The sequence below is a fragment of the Pseudonaja textilis genome, chromosome 3, assembly GCF_049901715.1.
Source record: "Pseudonaja textilis isolate UNSWEBS1 chromosome 3, rPseTex1.2, whole genome shotgun sequence".
Taxonomy (NCBI): Eukaryota; Metazoa; Chordata; class Lepidosauria; order Squamata; family Elapidae; genus Pseudonaja; species Pseudonaja textilis.
Window position 1 is genome coordinate 102,463,326 of NC_141992.1, and position 19,545 is coordinate 102,482,870.

The window sequence follows — 19,545 nt, forward strand, 5'->3', positions numbered from 1 at the left end:
CTTCATTTTAACCGAATAGCACATATTTCTAAGTAAAATTAGAATTTAAAGTTCAGAATCAAATATTATACTTAAATAAGATCTAATGTATATTAATACTTCCTAAAAACATACTGAAAACATACTCTTCTTCCTAAAGAATCATACTGAAGTTAAAAAAAACATGAATTCATGTTCAATCAAACTGAGTTAAAATCTGTCGTTTTATGTAAAAAAGAAAACACTAGGTGTAATAAAAGTGACCTTTTGTGCCAAAGTATGGTGAAATATGAAACAGTTCTTGTTGTTTTGTGAGTTCTTAGGCTCCAGGCTGAAATAAATGCAATAATGAACACATATCTGAGTTCATTTAAATTAATCAAGACATTGCAATTTGTAAATCTTGGTTTTGTAGCTTAGCATATTGTATGAACTAAACTAATTGCAATTTATCCAATAAACCATTGCTAAGCAATGATTCAGGTGAAATGTGAGTATCAGTGTTGATGTTGATAGTCCTTGTAATCAACTAAATGCTGTCCTGTACAGTATTAACTACTTTTCTCTTATGAAAATGTTTTGAAATGTAATCTTTCAGGAAATGATATTGCCTTCTATTTTACATTCATAGATAAACAGTGAAAAAGAAATGCTTAATTTGACAGTTGCTTCTGTAAGTCTGTAGAGTTCTATAGTGCAGCAGGAATCTAAACAGTATAACCAGATCACAGACTTATTCTATGTAACTGCAAACTGTTTTGTTTTAATTACTACAAATTACTAATCAAAATATATAGTTGTTGGAAAACAAAAAATTGGAATGGTAGTAATTTTTAAACCAGTTTTAAAATGGTAACTGAAATCTGATGGACTATGCAACAACTGAGACAACTGAACAGCTGGTTTGATCAAGGCAGGTGACAGACCAAGTGAGGAAAGCAACTTGGAGGGAAATTTTGGATAAGTAAAATGAGCCAGATGAATAGAAACAGATCTGAGCCACGTAACCTAATCTACTGGAAGATTATCCAGCGCTGGTAATAAGCAGTAGTATACTCTTTAAATCTACCATCTCAAATTGCTCATTGTAGCAGGCAGGGGCAACTGTCCTAGTTTTATCCAAGAGGAAAAGAAAGGTTTTTGCAATATCATCTGAACTGGAAACCACACCTCCATAATGGTTCAGCAGGGTCCTGATGTATTTAATCAATTCTACACACTGAATTCTTCTAAATGCAACAGGTTCTGCTCAGCCATTAACCTGTATGGCCTTAATTCTGCATGAGGAAGTCATGAGGTTGTGGGCAATAGAAGCCACTTCATCTAGATTGGCAGAAGAAGTACTTTCCACCTGGCACAAATTTGAAGGTTAGATTGCTGAAATACCAAAAGATGTATTGTCTCCACCTGTCCTTTATCATGACACAATCATTTCTGACAACAGCAATTTTTCCCTTCTTGGTTTACTACTCTGACATTCTGACCCGCTCTTTAGCGTATGCCCAGCTTGCAAATCAGACATCCAACAATCAGATCCTGCTGTAGGAATAGAGTGGAGTCTGATGAAATTCTGCTCCTTCTGGGCTTCTCTGGGCAGTTTTGCATGCCCTACTTCCCACATAGCACTTAGAGCACTCACATATAGCAATTACACAATTTGGATAACAACAAAAAATAAATATCACTAGCTGCAGTTTTTGAGCAAGAGATGAAGGCATGGTTGTGAGATCAACATGAAAATGGATGCTTCCAGAGAAAAAATGTTAAATGCAAAGAAGGGGTATATGCCCTCCAGCTCATGAAGCACTTGAGTGTAACAGCTTTAAATCATCATTAGATCTACTGGTTTTAAAGTAGCATTTCCCCTTCCTAAATAGATACTATCCTACCATTACTTCAAGGAGTGAAGTTTGTAACTGCATGGTACCTAAATCAAACAAATTAAGTTAAATATTAAAATTTGAATGCTTTGTCCTCAATTATTTTGTCAGCAAGGTCAGCTCATCTGTTGCAATTAGAAAAGTGTTTAGTGAGGTCTCCTCTGTTCACTGTACAACCTCCACCACAACCATTTCTTTCCCAGCCTTTGCCCTCCCCACTAGCATATTATTTCCTCAATTCCGTTCATGTTTACCTGCCCCTGCTACCTCCAGGTTTCAGACAAAGCACAAAGAAGAAGACAGCAGATCTCCTAGATTTCATTTTGCAGGAGAGGCTTTGCTATTGTCTGCATAATGGTATTCTGAAATGCACTGTTTGCAAAAATAATAATAATAATTAGGAATTAGAACTGGGGTTTTGTGGCTTGTCTGTTTGCCTCATCTAGACATATTATTTAAATCTGGGACATACCAGAATGAAGGTGCAGACAAACCAACCTAGTGAACCCAGCCCAACAGAACCCTGATGTCTCACCTTTCCCATTTCTACTGCAGGGCCCCAACTGGCAGACATTTTCTGTACTGCTTGATCATTTGCTAAAAGAGAACTCCAATCAAACAGGGAAACACACACACACACACACACACCCCTCCCTCCCTTTGCCTGTATCAAGAGCCATTTTTTTCCAGTCAGGGCAACATCCTTCATCAGTGTCTTGGAACAGATACAAGAGAAGCAATGGGAACAGCCAAGTTGATGCTAGTGTTATTTTAAATTAGCTTGATGCTGATGAACAGGGCTAGAAGGGAAAGGCCTTATCAGACTGAGCTGTAAATTGGGAAGATTGAATGGGGGAGACGTAAAGAAATTAGACTTTTTGCTGCCAGTGCATTTTCTTCTTATACACTATCCAAACCTGCCTATTTGCGGATCTGAGTGCTGCTACTCAGTTCCTGCCTTAAGCGCCCCCCCCCCCAACCCGTGCCAATTCCTTCATTGTCTTCCACTCTCTCCCTCTCCCCTTGATATTCTCCTGTAATCCATCATGACATCATGCAGCCCTGGAGTCTCCAAGGCGCCTTACTTCATGCCACATTGCAGCTTCTGCTGAGTCCAAAAGGGAAAGAAAAATATCCCATGCTGGGAAAACAGTCTTGAGGTTTTGCTGGAGAGAGTGCTTGGAGGCAAACGTTTGTACAATTTGCTTGCTGAGGGGGAATCAGATCACAGGCCTCAGTGCAAACATGGAAAACCACAGAGATCAGGAAGCTGCTCTGTCACCACTCCCTGAGATATGGCCTCTCACTCTAGCATATCTCTAGAATAACCTCACCTTTTCTGCCCAGTGCTAAGTAAACAGTCTAGGTGCCAGGGCTGGAGGCCAAAAGGGCATGACTTACCATCCCTACACAGGAAAAAGCAAACCTTCATCCAAGAATTTGCTAAAGGATTAGCTGTGAACAGGGCAGAATGTTAAGGGCAACTAAGGGTGGACTGACCACGTAAGCTTCAGACTGTTCAGGACCAAAACAGATGAAAGTCCTGACAGCCAAATAAGTGGTTTTAATAACTGCAATTCTGCTTCTGACATTTGCATGCAATTCTGCAAAAGGACTCATAAACAAAAGTCCAAGAGTTATTATGACAATGGTGTGCTTTTACACTAAGTCAGGTGTGATTATAGAGGCATAATATTAATACAGGTATAGTTGCCAAGTATTTGAGTGTTGATCACATGATCATAGTGGATGCTGGAAAGGGCATAACTGAAAAACGGCCAATGTCACTTTTTACAGTGACGTAACTTTGAATGGTAGCAGTAAATGAACTGCTGTAAGTTGAGGGTTACCTATACCTCAGGACTGTCCCCCTACAGTGCTACCTTTGAATAGCGCTCCTTTTGAGTGACTTTCGATACTACTGAACATTGCAGCAAAAATGTGGTCTGCTGGAACAGGCAATCCTTAGTAATTCCAGTTCTTGGGATTCTAGTTCCAATGCTTAGAAATTCCTCCTTAACATAACACTTAAACAGACCCAGGAATCATCTGTTCTCATGTGGTTCTGCTGTTCTTTTGTGATCAACTGATTCAAATATCAAAGATCTGTCTGCTACTTCCATTATGCTGAAAGGACTCTCATGGGAGATCAACCATATCTCCCCCCATCCTGTCATTCTGCTTCTCCTTCAGAAGCATGGTTTTATTCCAGGAAGAATTCAAATTATTTTTGACAGACATTTGCAAACTGTTTTCCCATGTCTCATGTGCCTTTTAAATTGTTTAAAAAATGAATTGGGAGCCATTTCCATTTAAAAATAATTTTATATGTTTATAAATAATTCTGAATAAGTATTCTTAGAATTTCTGGTTGACCATTTTCTTGTTTGGCTTATTTCTGGCAGTTAAGCAATCATAATTCATAACAGGTAGAGCTCTCTCCATTTCTTGGGTGGTACTATTATCACCGCTTGGTGAATATAACACCTCCTCCAGTGGGGAGAAGATAAGAACGACTTTCTAAAAGAAACAAGAAAGGGCTTCTCTCAGATTTCCAGGGAGGGAGGGAGGGAGGGAGGGAGGAAGGAAGGAAGGAAGGAAGGAAGGAAGGAGGGAGGGAGGGAGGGAGGGAGGGAGGAAGGAAGGAAGGAAGGAAGGAAGGAAGGAAGGAAGGACAGGTCCCTTGATTTTCATGATGCTTTTCATGTAAGCAAGACAAAGAAAGCCAGATTCAACTATGCCCTGAAGAATTTACAATATCCATATGTTTATGTGGTAAAGACAAATATCAGCCCAAACAGTTCTGCCCATGTTCAGCTTAGCTTCTGCTCAGAAAATTCATGGAAAAAGTTACCTCTGAAGAAGAAGTGAAATACTTTAACAAGTGACACTCCAGGACACTGGATTCTTGAAAGATTGTTACAAACTCTAAGCCCTTTTCAAATCTTAAATAACTGAGGAAAAATAAATGCTGCTTTAGGTACTTTGAACATCTGTCTCTAACCTGCATTGCAATTTGGGGAAAGGAAAAGGCTTGATTTGTTGATGGAGTAATGGTTAGTTTTGCTTTTAAAATGGACTCTTCCCTTGGGCTACCATCGTGGTTTCATACTTCATTCAATTATGCCATCTAGAATGAACACTTAGTGCAAATAAAAAAGTTGACACTCATGAAAGACAATCTGTCATGATATGCTAATTCATGTGTTAACAGATATTTATTATGCACTTTTATATTAGTGATATAGCAAATATTCATTGCAACATAAATAGCTTTTTTTTAAGCATACAGGACATAAGCATACAGCAGGCTGGGAACGGCTTAAAAGACTGCCAGGGTGTTTGGTTTATTTGTTTTCCATATGAGGGGTGAATGGAAAATACTTCTAATATAACAGGAATATATATATATATTATGAATGAGAATTTCTCAACAATTAAAAGTGCAAGAAAGCCTACAGTTTTGTTTTTAATAAAACAAAAACTTCCTTCGTACCAAAGATTGTGACTAAAGATGACTTCTTTGAGATTATACACACCAGTGGCATTAAAATATAGTCAAGAATATTTCCATTGCTACAGAGACATGTTTTAAGCATATGAGATGGGACTGAAGCAAAACAGAAAATCAGAAAGAGGTGCTGCTTTTGCTATCCTGACATTTCTGACTTGCTAGAATTTGTATTCCTGTTTGCCAAGAACGTCCCTCAACTCTTTTGTCTCTTGATATGTTTATTTAACCTTTCATTTTTAAAAGAAGGTATCACTGTAGAATAAATTCTAGATTTCAGCTCCTGCATCTTATTTATATTTTGCTCACAGGCTAATAAGAGTTATAGCATCATAACTCCAATCTGTTAGATGGGATTCAGGATAAGCTGCATTACAGGAAGATGTAAAGTAGCATTTGCTTCGGTGGGACAAAGAGATAGTTGGCTTCTTCTCTCCCGGGACTGTCCTTTATTAGAACTTATTAGAACAGAATACCCCTGAGCAAAGATCCAGGAAATTCAGGGCACCATCTCAGCTGGGAAAATCTGCATTTGATTTCTCTGTCCCAATCATATCTCCCCAATAGCTATTTCACCTGGCCTTTCTGTAACTGAAATGTCCCAATGCCTGCTTTTAATTTTATTCTCCTTCCCTTTTTCTTTAGGTTGTTTTTAGACTAAAAATCTAACAGCAGGCTGTGTGTCCTTTTTTAAAAAAAAAATTATTACACAATGCCTAGAAAGCAGTTGGTGTTTTTAATAATAGGAGTCAAATATACTGATAAGTCCAATATAATTAAAAAATACAAAGTACAATAAAAAAATTTAATGAATGGGATTTCTGCAGAGAGTGAAAAATTGACCATCTTTCGAACAGGGAAGAGTTTGCTGATATTGCCAGGTTCAAATCCAGCATTTAAAAATTTCTGATATTAAAACAGAGAGAGGGGAGTTTAATTTTCCTCCTGGCTTGATCCAGCAGCCCTGGAAAAGTCACATGAGCCAAGGGAAAATAAATCTGAATGGAATAAAGAACCAGGCAAAAACTTGAATGAGAGAGTTGATCAATGGAACTACTATGCTGTTCTTTCCTGTTGACTATTTCAAAAGTGAAATGTTTCTAGCTCAAAATGCCCAGCATATCAACCTCCACAGGGAAAAAAAAAAGTACCAAAATGCAGCGCAGAGGTGATGAATGCCCAGAGAGGAAATAAACAAGTTAGTCCTCTAAGAGCAAGATATAAACTTGGTGGGTTTTTTTAAAAAGAAAATCTGGCTAATAAAAATGCATCCTCTGCTCATAATTGTAATTTTCTGAACACTGTTAAACCATGAAATGCTAATATTGTATTAAATATTCTATTTCTGGAATGTGAACTTAGTTTTCAAGAGGTACCTTTTGCAAAAAGAAAACATTTAGGAGAAGATCAAGCAGTCTTTTCATTACCGTTGGAATGTTGCTGATGTATTCACAGGCATTCTTAAAAAATTCAGTTGATGCTTCAGGTTGGGTTCTGACAAAATGCTTACTGTTTTGAATGAGTTTCTTTCAAACAATCAGCATGTTAGTGATCTCAAATATTATGAATTGTTCTTTATAATATCCTGAAAGTATTTTCTGATTTAGTTCACAAAAGAGATGCATTACTTCACATCCTTTAAGATCTACCACAGCAAGGATCAACTTCTTTAGGTTAGGCCTCTTATCAACTTCATCAGCTGAGTCTAATAATTTCAGAAAATATGTCTCCTGCTGCTAAGTCCTCTGTCTAACTTAACTAGCTGTGTTTTGTCAAAGTGCTCATATGTGATTTTGACACAACTAGATCCTCCACAACCTTCTAATTCCCTATCTCCTGCTTTCTTATCTGACAAATCAGTTGTTAAATAAAGATTCTTTTGGTATTTCTAATATGTCAGCTTTTTGATTTGGGGGAAAAATTATACTATGTAAGAGTTTGCTAATGGTAATTATTATACTTTCATTCATAAACTGAAAGAATAATGGAGAGTTTAAGATACTTTCTTATAATTGCACGCATGGAAACAAGCCCATTTCAAAACACTGAAATAGGCTGCATGTGATGCATTGGGACATCCCTGATTCAAGTCTTTATCCCTAAGGCATAAGAAAAACTCTTCTATCACTATCTCTCATGGTTCACACTGCACAGGAGGGATAATATTCCAAACTGTAATATTTAAGAAGCACTAAGTAAATACTACAACAGAAATATAAAGACATCTCGATGGAAAAAATGTTGTAGAGTTTAAAAATTACTGGCGGCTAATGGGAGAAGGTACAGGAGAAATGGAAATGCATTATATTACCACATCTACCAATTTCAGAGCTCTTCACTTGTAGGAAAATCACAGGGAATGAAAATGTTGGCATGGCCAGTGGAGAAAGAGAGTGGATATTAAGTTCCTTCACAGCAATGCACGATTGCACGACCGACCAAATATTTAGGAATGTTACATTATTCAGACAAATGAACGGCTCTGAAGTTTTGCTGATTTTAATGGCAGCTAACACTCTTTCAAATGTTTCAGTACATCTGGATTTTGGGCTGTGAAAATTTCAACAGAATGTATAATCTATTTTCATTGTAAAGGTGCATCCATAATGACAGTCAGGCACATATTATCATTATGGGTTCATTTTGATAACATGAAACAGATTTATAGCATAACAATATTACAGAATCAAAAATTATAATAGGCCCTAACACATATAAGTCATCATACCAGGTCAAGAGCAGCCAGCCAGACCGACCCTTGGAATTCCTGCTGCTCAAGAAAGAGTGAAATTAGTTATGCAAGATATGCCTATTGAACACTTATGAACATACAGGAACTGGGCTTGGCTAGTCTAGTAAAGAGAAGGACCAGGGGAGACATGATAGAGGTCTTCCAATACTTGAGGGGCTGCCCCAGAGAGGAAGGGGTCAAGCTATTTTCTAAAGTGCCTGTAGGCCAGACAAGGAACAATGGATGGAAACTGAACAAGGAGAGATTTAACCTGGAAACAAGGAGAAACTTTCTGACAGTGAGAACAATCAACCAGTGGAACAGCTTAGCCCTCGGAAGTTGTGGGAGCGCCATCACTTGAGACTTTCAAGAAGAGGCTGGACTGCCATTTGTCAGAAATGGTGTAGGCTGGGTCTCCCGCTTGGGTGGGCAGGGCGTTGGACTAGATATCCTACAAGGTCCCTTCCAACTGTTAATCTGTTATCTGACTCTGGAAATGGAGCTATAACTGATAAAGTCAATCATTCCAATTCCAGGTCCATGATAGTGAGCTAGGAACCCAAATAATCTGCTTCCTCCTTTGTGAGGAAGGCTGGTTTGACCATGTGAAGGAGATGAGTGTGTGTGCATCTTATTATGATCTCATAATTGAAGTTAATGGGATTTTAATTGTTTGACTTTGAGTGGGTCCACCCAAACTTTACTTAATAAAAGCCAGAGGACAGCAAACAAAAGGTTCATAGAATGTCCAACAGTCAAGTTCAAACAGAAAGGTGTAATTATAAAGCAAGTTAATGATAACTAGACTATGTTGTGCATTTGACATGTTTTAGGAAGACAAACAAAACAAAGTATTTAGCATCACCAAGAACCATCACCACATTTTATTCTACATAAAACTATCACACATTGTGTGACAGAGGCGTCATTTCAGTGTAGTTAAAATATTAGAAATCAGAGGAAGTAAATAGATTTAATGTGGGTGATTTTCAGGCGACGGAGCATCTTTCAAGACATACTATATATGACAATATTAATTCTTAATGGAAATAGGATACAGGCAATATTCTGATTAATTTTCTTGGGAAGGAAACTTTTTGCTTGCACACAGTCATGTTTTCTAAAATCTTTCTCGGGAGTGGTTTTCAGTCATAAAATTCTACAGACATAAGATTACAGTTTCACACTTACTATCGGGATTCTAGTGAAGATGTTCTTGCTACCATAAGTTTTCAGATACTTAGCATTTGAAACTGTTTTCTCCGAGATCTCTAGGGAGTAAAAAACTTAAATTCCATCAAAATTGCAGGACAAAAAGAGACCCAAACCGAAATGAAATCAAATCTGAAAAATAAGTAGCTTCTAGACAGTGGAGCTAAGTTTTGTTGGCATATTTTATCCCGAACCACGAATTTTTTTAGACCAGCTTCTCCAATCTCCTGTTTAGGTTGGAGCATAGGAAATTCTATAATCCAATATCGTATGTCCCAAGAAAATGCGGCTGGAGCATTATGGACATTGAAATCTCGCCCCTGGAGAACACAATGTTGGAGGAAACCTATCCCAAATGTTGGGAGCTTGCGGGGAGGTAGGGGTAAATGCCTGACTTGAGGCAACCCTACTATTTGTGCTGTGGTTCCTTGAGTGTTTTTCGCGTGTTGAAAGACCAATAATATTCCGAAAACCCAATCGTATAATAAGAAGACGTCTCTCCATACTCTGCCCTTTAATCGTGCTCACCAGCTCGACTGATAAACATTGAAATCCAACGAAGCTTGGATTCCAGCGAAGGATTTCAAGGCGGCGGCCTATGCGCGTGCCTCGCTTTATCTTTTCTTTGCAAAAGTTGTTGGTGGGGGTGCCTCGGGCTACAAAACGGAACCACGGGTCCTCCCGACCGATCTGGTCCCTGTTTTCTCACTGACCCTCCGAACACGCCAGCCTTATTTGGAATTGTTCTGCTGAGGACTTTTCCAATCTTTGCCAACTTGGCTGAGAGTTAGGGGAGTTGCCCGACGTACGAAAAAGCTGCTCTACCAAAATCCTGAAGCCTGTCTGATTTTGCTGCGCTGTCCCAGCCAACCGCTATTAGAAGCAAATAGGGCTCCAGCGAAAAGAACTTAGTCCCTACCGACAGTGGATTTCGCCTGGCCTCTAAATGTGAGCCTCTTGATCGGGCTCTCTTCTATAAAGCAACGGACCTCTGTGGAGGGCAATGGGGTAAATTTAAAGGACCACTTAACTCTTCCTTCTCGCTCGAAGACAACGCTGTTATACGTCAACTCTCCCCTCCCCCAACCTTGGGAATTCTACTGCCGCGTAGACCTGGGGGGTGCAGCTTTTGACTCTGTGGTGCTCAGGGGATCCAGCCAGTCTGGTCGCCCGTTTGCTTTCACCCGTTTGCCTTCACGTGAAGGCCCTCATTTCTGAAACCCCGGCAAGCCGAAACGGCTGGATTTAAGCTTCGAGGCTGCAGTCAGAAACATTTTTACCTGAGATTTCCTCCGACATAAATGGTAGTGGTAGCGGTGGCGGCGGCTTAGGTAGAAATAAGTTTGCCAGCTAAGCTCTCTTGCATGCTCTCTTGTAGTTAATCAGCCCCAAAACTGGCTGAAAAGACAACTAAGGCTTTTTAATTGTCTTTTCTTAGTTGTCTTTTAGAGGGCTTCTGCTAGGTTGCAAAATAGGGAAACTACGCCACAGTAGAGCTCAGTCTTTATTCTGTGCTGGGCAGATCTCTAGACTAGAGAGCACCTTGGCTACTGCAAAGTGGAACCCCGGGGCTCTGAATGCCGAATCTTATGAAAGAAATCAATCAAATTTCCCCAACATCTCTTGCAAAATTTATTGTTGGGGCTGATATCCTTACTTTGAAGAACTTTAACTTCATCTCCAACACCCCCGATATATCTGTGGAAACTTGTTCGGCCGTGGGCTGCGACATATAAGGCAGCAGATCCCGTGCCTAAGATTAAGACACCTCTTACTTGCAGAAGTAACAAGAAAACTAAGTAGTAGTAGAAATCAAGAATATAAACATATTAATTCCAATTGCCCCCTTTTGTTTCCGATACGTTTCATGTCCCTCTAGGCTAGGATCGTGCAGTGGGAGCTACTTTTTTACCTTCGCCCACACGTTAAAATACACTTCGATGAAACCAACGGCTTGTTCTGACCTATAAATGTCACTGAAGTGATGTGCTGACTACCTGGTGGTCCAACGTAGGGCGGACATAGCCGCCCTAGTTTCGGGGTATTAAAGAAGACCCCAATTCACACAACAGACTGCTGAGAGGCTTTCATATCGTTGAGGTTTTTTCCTCACTTGCAGCTGCACCAAGGTAGCCGGACACCTCAACGTATCAGGCGATTTTCACAATCCTTTAGCTCCTGGGCTTCCGAGGCACCACTTCACCCACAACCACTCGACTCGGCAGTACAGCCATGGAGAGCAATTAGCTTATAGTTCGCTGCATAAGGCGCCTGCATTCAAGGAGGCTGAACAAAGCAAATGCGAATTAATCATGGACAAAGGTATGGCGGGAACCCTAAATTTCAAGGAGTTTCCTTTTCACCCTTACCTCCTGCTGGGCGGATTCCTTCGGGTTAGGAGGGATATTTAGAAGAAACGGCGGACGAAGGAAGGAAGGTGGGACGGCCGAGGGTCTCCGCAGCCAATTTTCCGGCGCATTCTGGGGCAAGACTCGGTCTTTTCCTAAACGGCCGGCCAGAGCACTAGCCACTGAACTCCGCTTCCCTTTCACGCATGATGGGGGGATTCCGCGGGGCCCCTTACTAGGACCTCATCAAATCCGTAATTGCTAAAGAACTCCCACTACTCCCGAGAAAGCGGGGTGGTGGTGGGGGCAGAGAAGCCAACGTTCCCTGAAGGTGGCCCTCCCCGCCGCTGCTTTAAGACAAGCGCGACGGGAAGGGACGAGTCCGGGGGCTCCTGCCCTCTTGAGCTAAGGGGAGTTTCTTCCGATGTTCAGGACGAGACGACCAAGATAGCCCTGCCTCGGTCAATGCACCTGGCTGGGGATCGGCAGCACTTTGAAGTAAGTTTTTGAGTGCCGCGAACTGAAAAGAAAGCGCAGCAGCTCCCTTTTGGGTCAAATGAGACGTCAATGGTAAAAACGCGGCTCGGTCTTTAAAGCGGTTGAGAAACTACCGTTGCGGGCCTTGAAACCAGTTTCCGTTGCAAATTAAGTGGAAAAGGGGGGAAATTATTGGATTTAGGGGAACCACGAGGTGGACTGCTAGTAATCTGTGTGTGGATGTTTAAAACGTATGTGCTCTCTTTCTATGCGCGTACTATAGAGCAGAGATAAACGTCAAGTATTTGTTATCCGGGACTGGTGTGGCATGTCTGCCTCCCTGCCCTTTTTCCTGTGAAAGTACTGCGGCATAGTTTGAACGAATATTTTGGAGTACTTCAAAGCGATTAAACAATTAATTTCTCTAAACTCTACCACCATTTACCTCAGAAAATCGATTCCGCTGAAGAGAGAATGTGGATATAAATCGATTCATTTGGAAAGAGTTCCGCTGAGCTGTTTAGTAGTGGAAGTACTTAAAATCCCTATGTGGAAAAAACATCACTGGAATCAATGCAGGCTACCCATTTTCCCTAGACCAGATTGGGTCGCAGCCAAAGCACTTAAGTTTTTTAAAAGGAAAATCGCACAAATAAAATGTCCTGAAAAAGAGGTTGGGGGAGTTATTCATTCTTAACCCTCTTTACTTAGCCAAACACACTGAAACTGCTTTTAAATCGCAATCAGTGGAAGTGCTTAGTTTAAGGCTGGATTTTAGTCAAGGTCATTGCTTTTTCACCGGTTAATAGATGAATAAATCGGATCTAAACAGCTCACTCAAAACAAATTCACACTAAAAAAGGAGGAACCTCTTCGATCAGTGGAAACATCCAAAGCCGAATAACAATTGCTAATAACCAAGTCGGGAGCGGATATTTTAGAATGGTGGGGAGACATCAGGTAAATGGGCACTCTGCCCCCCAATTCCAGATGTTTCTTTCTGACCCAATCGCTATCAACTGGATCAATTTCAGTGGGTAACCAAGACTATTTCCTAAAGGGCAAGCGTTCTGTTTTTTATTTGGACCACAGCCACAGTGTTCTCCAGCAAAGTTTTCGTTTATGCAGACATCCACTGAAGCTGAATGTTGAAGGGCTTCTTAATGAACAGGGCGGGAAAGTGGTTCTGAAGTAAGATGATAAACAGCACCGGACTTTCTGCAACGATTATTGCAATCCTCCATCTGCACGGGTATGCTGATTCCTCCTGGAAAACTCAAATTTGTGTTGATCTTGACAACTTTGTGTTTGTTGTTTTTATCTGAATAATTGCCATGGGTACTAAAGTCCCCCCGCCCCCCAAATCTCATTGACATTGTGTATGCGAGGATAGGAAAACTTTGCAGTAATAGGCACAATAGGAAAAGCAAATCAGTCTCCTTCAGGATCTGAAATCCACAACTACATTTTTTGATTGGCAGAATCGAGAATGCCAGGGCAGGCATACTTTGGAGATAAGCAAAATCCACCAGGTCCTATAAGATCCTTTCGATTCAGATATATATTCATCACACAGATAATCAGCATAAACATTTTTTAAAATCCAGTCAGAGGTGCCAAAAATGTCAGCTGCACATGGGCAAGGTATATTTACAGGTGATAACTGGGTCAGACATGCTCTAATTAAAATGTAATTAAGTGAATTTCAAAGACACCGACTCCTTGTTCAGTGGTACATTTTTTTTTAAAAAAGAGCTTGGATCCTTTTACCTAGAGAGTTGTTTTGTTGTTAATTGTCAAGTTGGTCAGATTAGCTTCAGACCTGCTATTCACAAGCTGTTTCTCACTACCAGTAGGTGAGAAAGCCACACAGTTTAGTTAGAGAGTCTAGGCCTGGTACTCCTTCCTTAATCCCCCCCCCACCCCCCCAGGAAGATGCTCTGCAGCTGGCTCAGAATCAGCAAGACTAAGTTAGGTAACTTTTCTTGGGCTTTGCCTCTGGGGAGTCCCGCTGCGCCCCCAAGGGAAGACTCAGCTGCGTGATTCATCAAGAGCTAAATAATTCCTCCTCCTCTGATCAGGATCAATAGAGAACTACAGAGAGAACTGCGCTTTCAACCCAGTCTTATAAAATTATCTCTGTGAGATAGGAAAGGTGAGGGAAGCTGGGAGGAAAAGAAAAGGATGAAGAATTCAAAATCCAGATGCAGTCGGGTCATTTTCATTCTTTCAGGTTCTCTGATTTAGTTCTCCTAGTCACAGTATCTTTGGGAAACTATCTCTTGTTTAAAAAATAAGTGATGGAATATCAACAAATGCATCTATTTATTCAACTCAGACTCCCCTCCCTCCAAATCAATTCCACCCCTGAAGGACGCTCAAATCCACCCTCCCATCATTTCTTCAGCGAGGCCTCTCCCCAATCTCTTTCCTTAAAAACGGGTAAGCTCCCCTCAGCTTGGGCAAAGGAGAAGGGCTCGGGTAAAGAGCTTCCTTTCATCCAGAGGAAGAGGCACCGTGCCCCCATCCCCAGGAAGGATGAGGGTCTTTCCAGAACACAGCAGTTCACCAATAAGCACGCCGTTTTTGTTCGTTTTCCCCCCCTCTGCCTACGGTGTAGCCTGGCTCATAGACCTGTCTATGATCTTTTCTTGGGTGCCTTTTTCCCCCCTGGATCTTCCCCGCCACCATCTCTCAGGGGACAAAGAAGAGGCTTCTTGCTGGAAAGAAGCTTTACTCAGGGGCAGATTTTTTTCAAGGAACGTTGCGTCAAGATCGGGAAACCCTGCCTTATATGGGGACACAATATCTGGCTTAGTCGATTGCCGGTAGTTGGTGAGCGCTGCTAACTGTCTGCTGGTGCACAAATTCACAAGGTGGCAGAAAGTTAACAAGACATTTGAACTGAGTTCCCCTACACCGAAACCTTAGCAGGGCACAAATCCTGCAGAAGGCCCACTTCACACGTTTCTTAATGGCAGTGCAAATAGGTAACTTTTTGTGTTCCTAAGTCCACCCAACGGTCTTACGCGTAGCCGTAAAACCATTGTGCCCCATTCCGCTGGGTCTCCTAATCCCACCGGGACATCCTTTTGTGATAATTCCCGGGGGAAAGCCTTACACCAGATCACTGGCTATAGGCCTCCTAGAGACCGCGACTTTTTCCCGAATCTGCCCACTTTGTCGAGCAACTAGGGCGGCATAATGGGAATGTGCCACCTCCTCTACCTTGCCCGACTCGACGATTCTCCTTTTTCACCGAAATGAATGTACAGTAAAAGAAGTTGCTGGGAGTCCTGCTTTTTTGATTCTGACCAAAACTCCTTCGTGAATGGATCCTAAGCCTAAACTCTGCCGCTCAAATAACATTTCAAAGCGCAGACGGATCAGATTTAAGTCACCCAAATAGCATTCCCCTATAAAGTATAAAGTAAACGGGGGGCGGGTATTTTGTGCAGCGAGCTTAGATGGCGCTGAAACATTTCTCTGCAGCCGGACTGATTTATCCTACAAACTCTACTCTCTCATCCCCAATCGGTTATTTGAAAAAAGCATTTCCTTTCAGATGATACTTCTCACTTTTAAAAAAAAGTAATATCACTAAGAGAACCGCGGACTTCACTTCCCGGGCTGCCCTTTAACTCTGGAGAGTACCCGAAGTTATTCCTGGCAGTCTTTTTTTTAACCGCACACTGACAGATGGCCACTCATTTCTGACTCCCAATGTATTTATTTCCAAGAAAATCCCCCTATTTTAGGCGGGATTTCTTCCTTAAAACTCCTGAGACCGACCTGGTTCAAAGCGGCCGGCTCTGATCGGCCTAACGGGCAGGGCAACAGGCCAGGAGAGTCAGAGGTGAGCCGACTACATCGAGGGGAGAGGCATTCTCTGGGAACAAGCCGGCGGGCAGCTTTTGGAGCCAGCCATTCCCAAGGTTTGAGAAACCTGCGGGTCACACATGCAACCGCTCCGAAGCCGAGGCAAATCGATGCCGTTTCCTCCCTAGCGATTTGATAACGTTTCCTAACCACGGTCGCCGCGAGAATGAAGCTCGGTGTTGTTAGTGCAGCAACTCAGCGATGGTTGAATAAAAGGCTAAAACTGCTTCCATTTCTTCTCGTCAAGAAATGGCAAAAGATTTTGAAAGGGTTCAGTGAGAAGCATGGGGGTGGGGGAATGGAAGAAAGGCAAATTGAGGGGAGCAAGGAAGGGCCTGCGAGACAAGCCCCTCAAAGCTCTGCTTGACGGCTCGAGCTGATGCCTGGAAAAAGTCTCCCGCTCCGGCTGGGTCTGCGATTTGCAGCAGAAGGGCGTGGATGGGTGGGAAGCAGCTTCTCTTGGCGGATCAGGAGTGTTTCCAAAAAGAGGTTTTCCGAGAACTGAGCGGCCACCCGTCAGCCTTGGGCCTACCACACCCCAGCCGAGGGTCGCTGAGGCAGCAAAGCCTTCGGCGCCACTCACGCTGCACGCTTCAAGGGCGGACTTAAGGGCCCTCTCGCCAGAGCCGCTCACTTTTTGCCCTCCTTCCCTTCCCAGCTCGGCCACCGATCCCGGCCCGGGGAGAGTGGCTGTCTTTCTTCAGAAACTTTTCGGAGGGGCACTTCGAATCAGCCAGCTATTTCGGGCGAGCGCGCGGAATCGCGGACTCGCCCGGGAAAGAGGCCGCGCGCCTGGAAGCTTTGCGGCCTGATCACCAAATGCTGCGCATGCTTACTTGGAAGTAAGTCTCTGGTGCCCGCCAATAATTTTCCCCGCACAAACGAGGACCATTAAAACTTCGACTGTGGGACGCGACCGGGTGGGTCCGCTGGAAGCTTCCTCTACCCTTGCTATCCCTGAGCTGAAGGTGGTTTGCATTCCCTACGCCCGTTTTTCTTGGATTTTACGCGGCCTCTCACGGGGCTAGAGGAGCCTTTACAACCCGAGAAAAAAGCCCCCCGCCCCCGCCCCCCCTCTCTCAGTTGGCTCCTCGTTGTCGTTTCACGCCTCGCCACAAAATGTGAAAAAGTAGGGACATAAATTTGCGCTTCCGGTTAGGCGAAGTCAGAATGGAGTAATTATTAAACCGGTCTGGATTCGTGAACGAAAGGAAATAAGGGAAACTACGTTCATGAGAATGAGTCCTAATAATAGATATTTGTTCCTGCTGACCGGCAGGGACCGCGATACCCAAGCTCTGGAATGGGCAGATTTTCCCCTTCAAACGCATCGTTTTAAAAACAGAGCAGCATCGTTTCCGCAAGCGGGTTTCGGCTTTAATCCTGTTTCTCCGTCTACCCCGCCCGGAAAACGCCGTGTCACGCGTGGGTGTACACGTGCGTGTCTTAAGAAGTCGGGTTCCTGGATCTATGCTTAAGCTGTCAGGCGAGCATTTGTTCCGCAGGCACCCGAAAGGGAGGGCCAAAGAACAATCTGCCGAAACGCGCGGCCGGCGGGAAGCCGCAGCTCCGACACTTACCGTCCGGCTGCTGAGTGTCACTGCCGCTGGTCAGTCCCGGCGACTCCAGGAGACTCCGGCCGCTTTCCCCGACGCTCTCGTCTGTCTGAGCCGCCACCAAATCGCCGGCTTCCTCCAGATCCAACAGGTGGCTGACCGAGAAGTTCTTCTTAGCCTGCAGGCTGTCGAGGTTGCCGGGGCTCTCCAGGCGCGTGGCTAGGACGGCCGGCTGTCTCTCCAGGACGTGCCCGTAGCTGGAAGTCATGGCTTTGCCTCCCCCGGCCGAGTAGGAGGAGGGCAGCCAAGGCAGAAGAGGACGGACTGAGTCTCGGACGAAAGCCCGCCAGACACTGTTGTTTTCCGGCTCCAGGTGGGGAAGCCGCGCGGAGCGGCCCAAAGCTGGCAGTCTCAGCCACGTCCTCGGCCTCCTCAGTCCCAGCAAAACTCGCCTGAAGCGTGAACTCCGTCGCCCGCCTGCGTCTCCCTAGCCGGCCGCGCTCCTTGAGGCGGGAGGTGTTGCCAAGGCTTTCCCGCCGACTTTAGCGGCGCAGCGGAGCTCCTCGCCCGCGAGCTGAGGGCAGAGGGCTGCTGGGGGAAGTGCGCTAGCTCCGCGCAGCTTAGCGCTGGGCTTCCCGACCAAGCGACCCTCTTGCCGCTTGTAACGGCGCAGCCTGGCAAGCCGGCGGGTGAGGGAGCTCCAGGGGCCTCGGGAGGGCAGAGCCAGACTTAACGGGAGCCTCTAATTACGTGGCAAAGGCTTTGTGCTGTTTCTGACGTTTCACAGACCTCCTTCCTTCCCCCGCCCCCGCCGCCTCCCCCTTCCATTCCGGCCTCGGCGAACCCACCCTCGCATTGAGGGATCCACTCCCCTCCCTCGCTAGCCGGAACCCCGCGCGCGCGTGCCCATTTCCCCGCAAAGAGCCAAGTATTCCTCCCCTCACCCCGCCGCCACCCCGCCGCCGCCGCCGCAAGAGTCGAAAGCTGGGAAGCCCAAGCGGACGCCGGAGATGACTCCCAAGCCCGGCTGCTTATTTGCTTTGCTAATTAACGGCTGAGGAGGATTAGTTGAAGGTCCTGCCGGAGAATCTCATTTGCATGGCGGGCGGGCGGCAGGCTCTTCAGGAAACCATCCCGGGAGTGGCTAATCACCTTCGCTTGCTTCTCTTCTATTTTCCCTTCTTGCCCCCAAGTGTTGCTTCGGGCCGCTAAAACAAATGAGAGGAAAATAGAGCAGCGCGTACGGGTGTTTTGTTTTTTGACCTAACCGATGGGGTAAATACAATGCAGGGTTACGTACTGGAGTGCGTCCCGACATGAATGGCTCCGTGAGAAGCTCTTGTTTTCGGCCTTTTGCTCAGCTGCCTTTTAGAATGGACCTCAGACTGGCCCTTGGCTCACACATTGTGATTTGGTCTCTCCACAGCCCCCGCCTTAAAATAGCCCTGTATACAGCAAATGGCAGCACCCTGCTGATCTGTACTAACCTTGAGAAAGATACTATAGGTAAGAATGCCCTGATTGGAGCTTCGATGGGAGACCACTAGGAAATCTCAGGGTTCTAAGAAAAAAGGAAGAAAGGACAACAAATTGCCAAGAAAGCTACACAGAAATCACACTAGGCTCAAGTCTTTACCTTTATGTTGCCACTTTGTTTGCCATATTAAAATTTGTTTCCCTTGTTTAAACCAAGACAGTTTCAAGATTAGTAACATCTATAATGCAACCAGTACTCTGGAGGTAAGCTCAGATAACCAACTGTGGTTCTGACCAAGAGAGGTGAGTCTGAGGTATGTTGGCAGCATGTGGGCCCACTTCCTCCCCTCTGATCACTTGTCTGTGGGCAGCTCCCACTGCAACTCTTTCTTGGCAGCCTTTGTCCTTTCCCCTAGCCCTTGGTTTCCGGAGTTGCTTTCATATCCGTTTCCTATTGCCTCCCTGTTTTTAAATGCCAACTTTTCTTCTGGTTTCT

The 19,545-nt window shown here is 44.0% G+C and overlaps 1 protein-coding gene across 2 annotated transcripts in view; it reads right to left on the bottom strand.

Moving 5' to 3' along the window:
* Window positions 1-18,340, bottom strand: part of PRRX1 (paired related homeobox 1) — a 70,627-nt gene extending 52,287 nt beyond the window's left edge. Inside the window, exon 1 of one of the 2 annotated variants that reach the window (XR_015743026.1) lies at window positions 17,598-18,229. Coding sequence is in view for 1 of the 2 variants with exons in the window: in XM_026703429.2 (XP_026559214.1) it covers window positions 17,598-17,841 (244 nt within the window). In the remaining variant the exon portion in view is untranslated. Of the gene's footprint in view, window positions 1-17,597 lie in introns of both variants that reach the window. The other variant, XM_026703429.2, reaches the window with a different exon arrangement.
* Window positions 18,341-19,545: the final 1,205 nt, after the last annotated feature.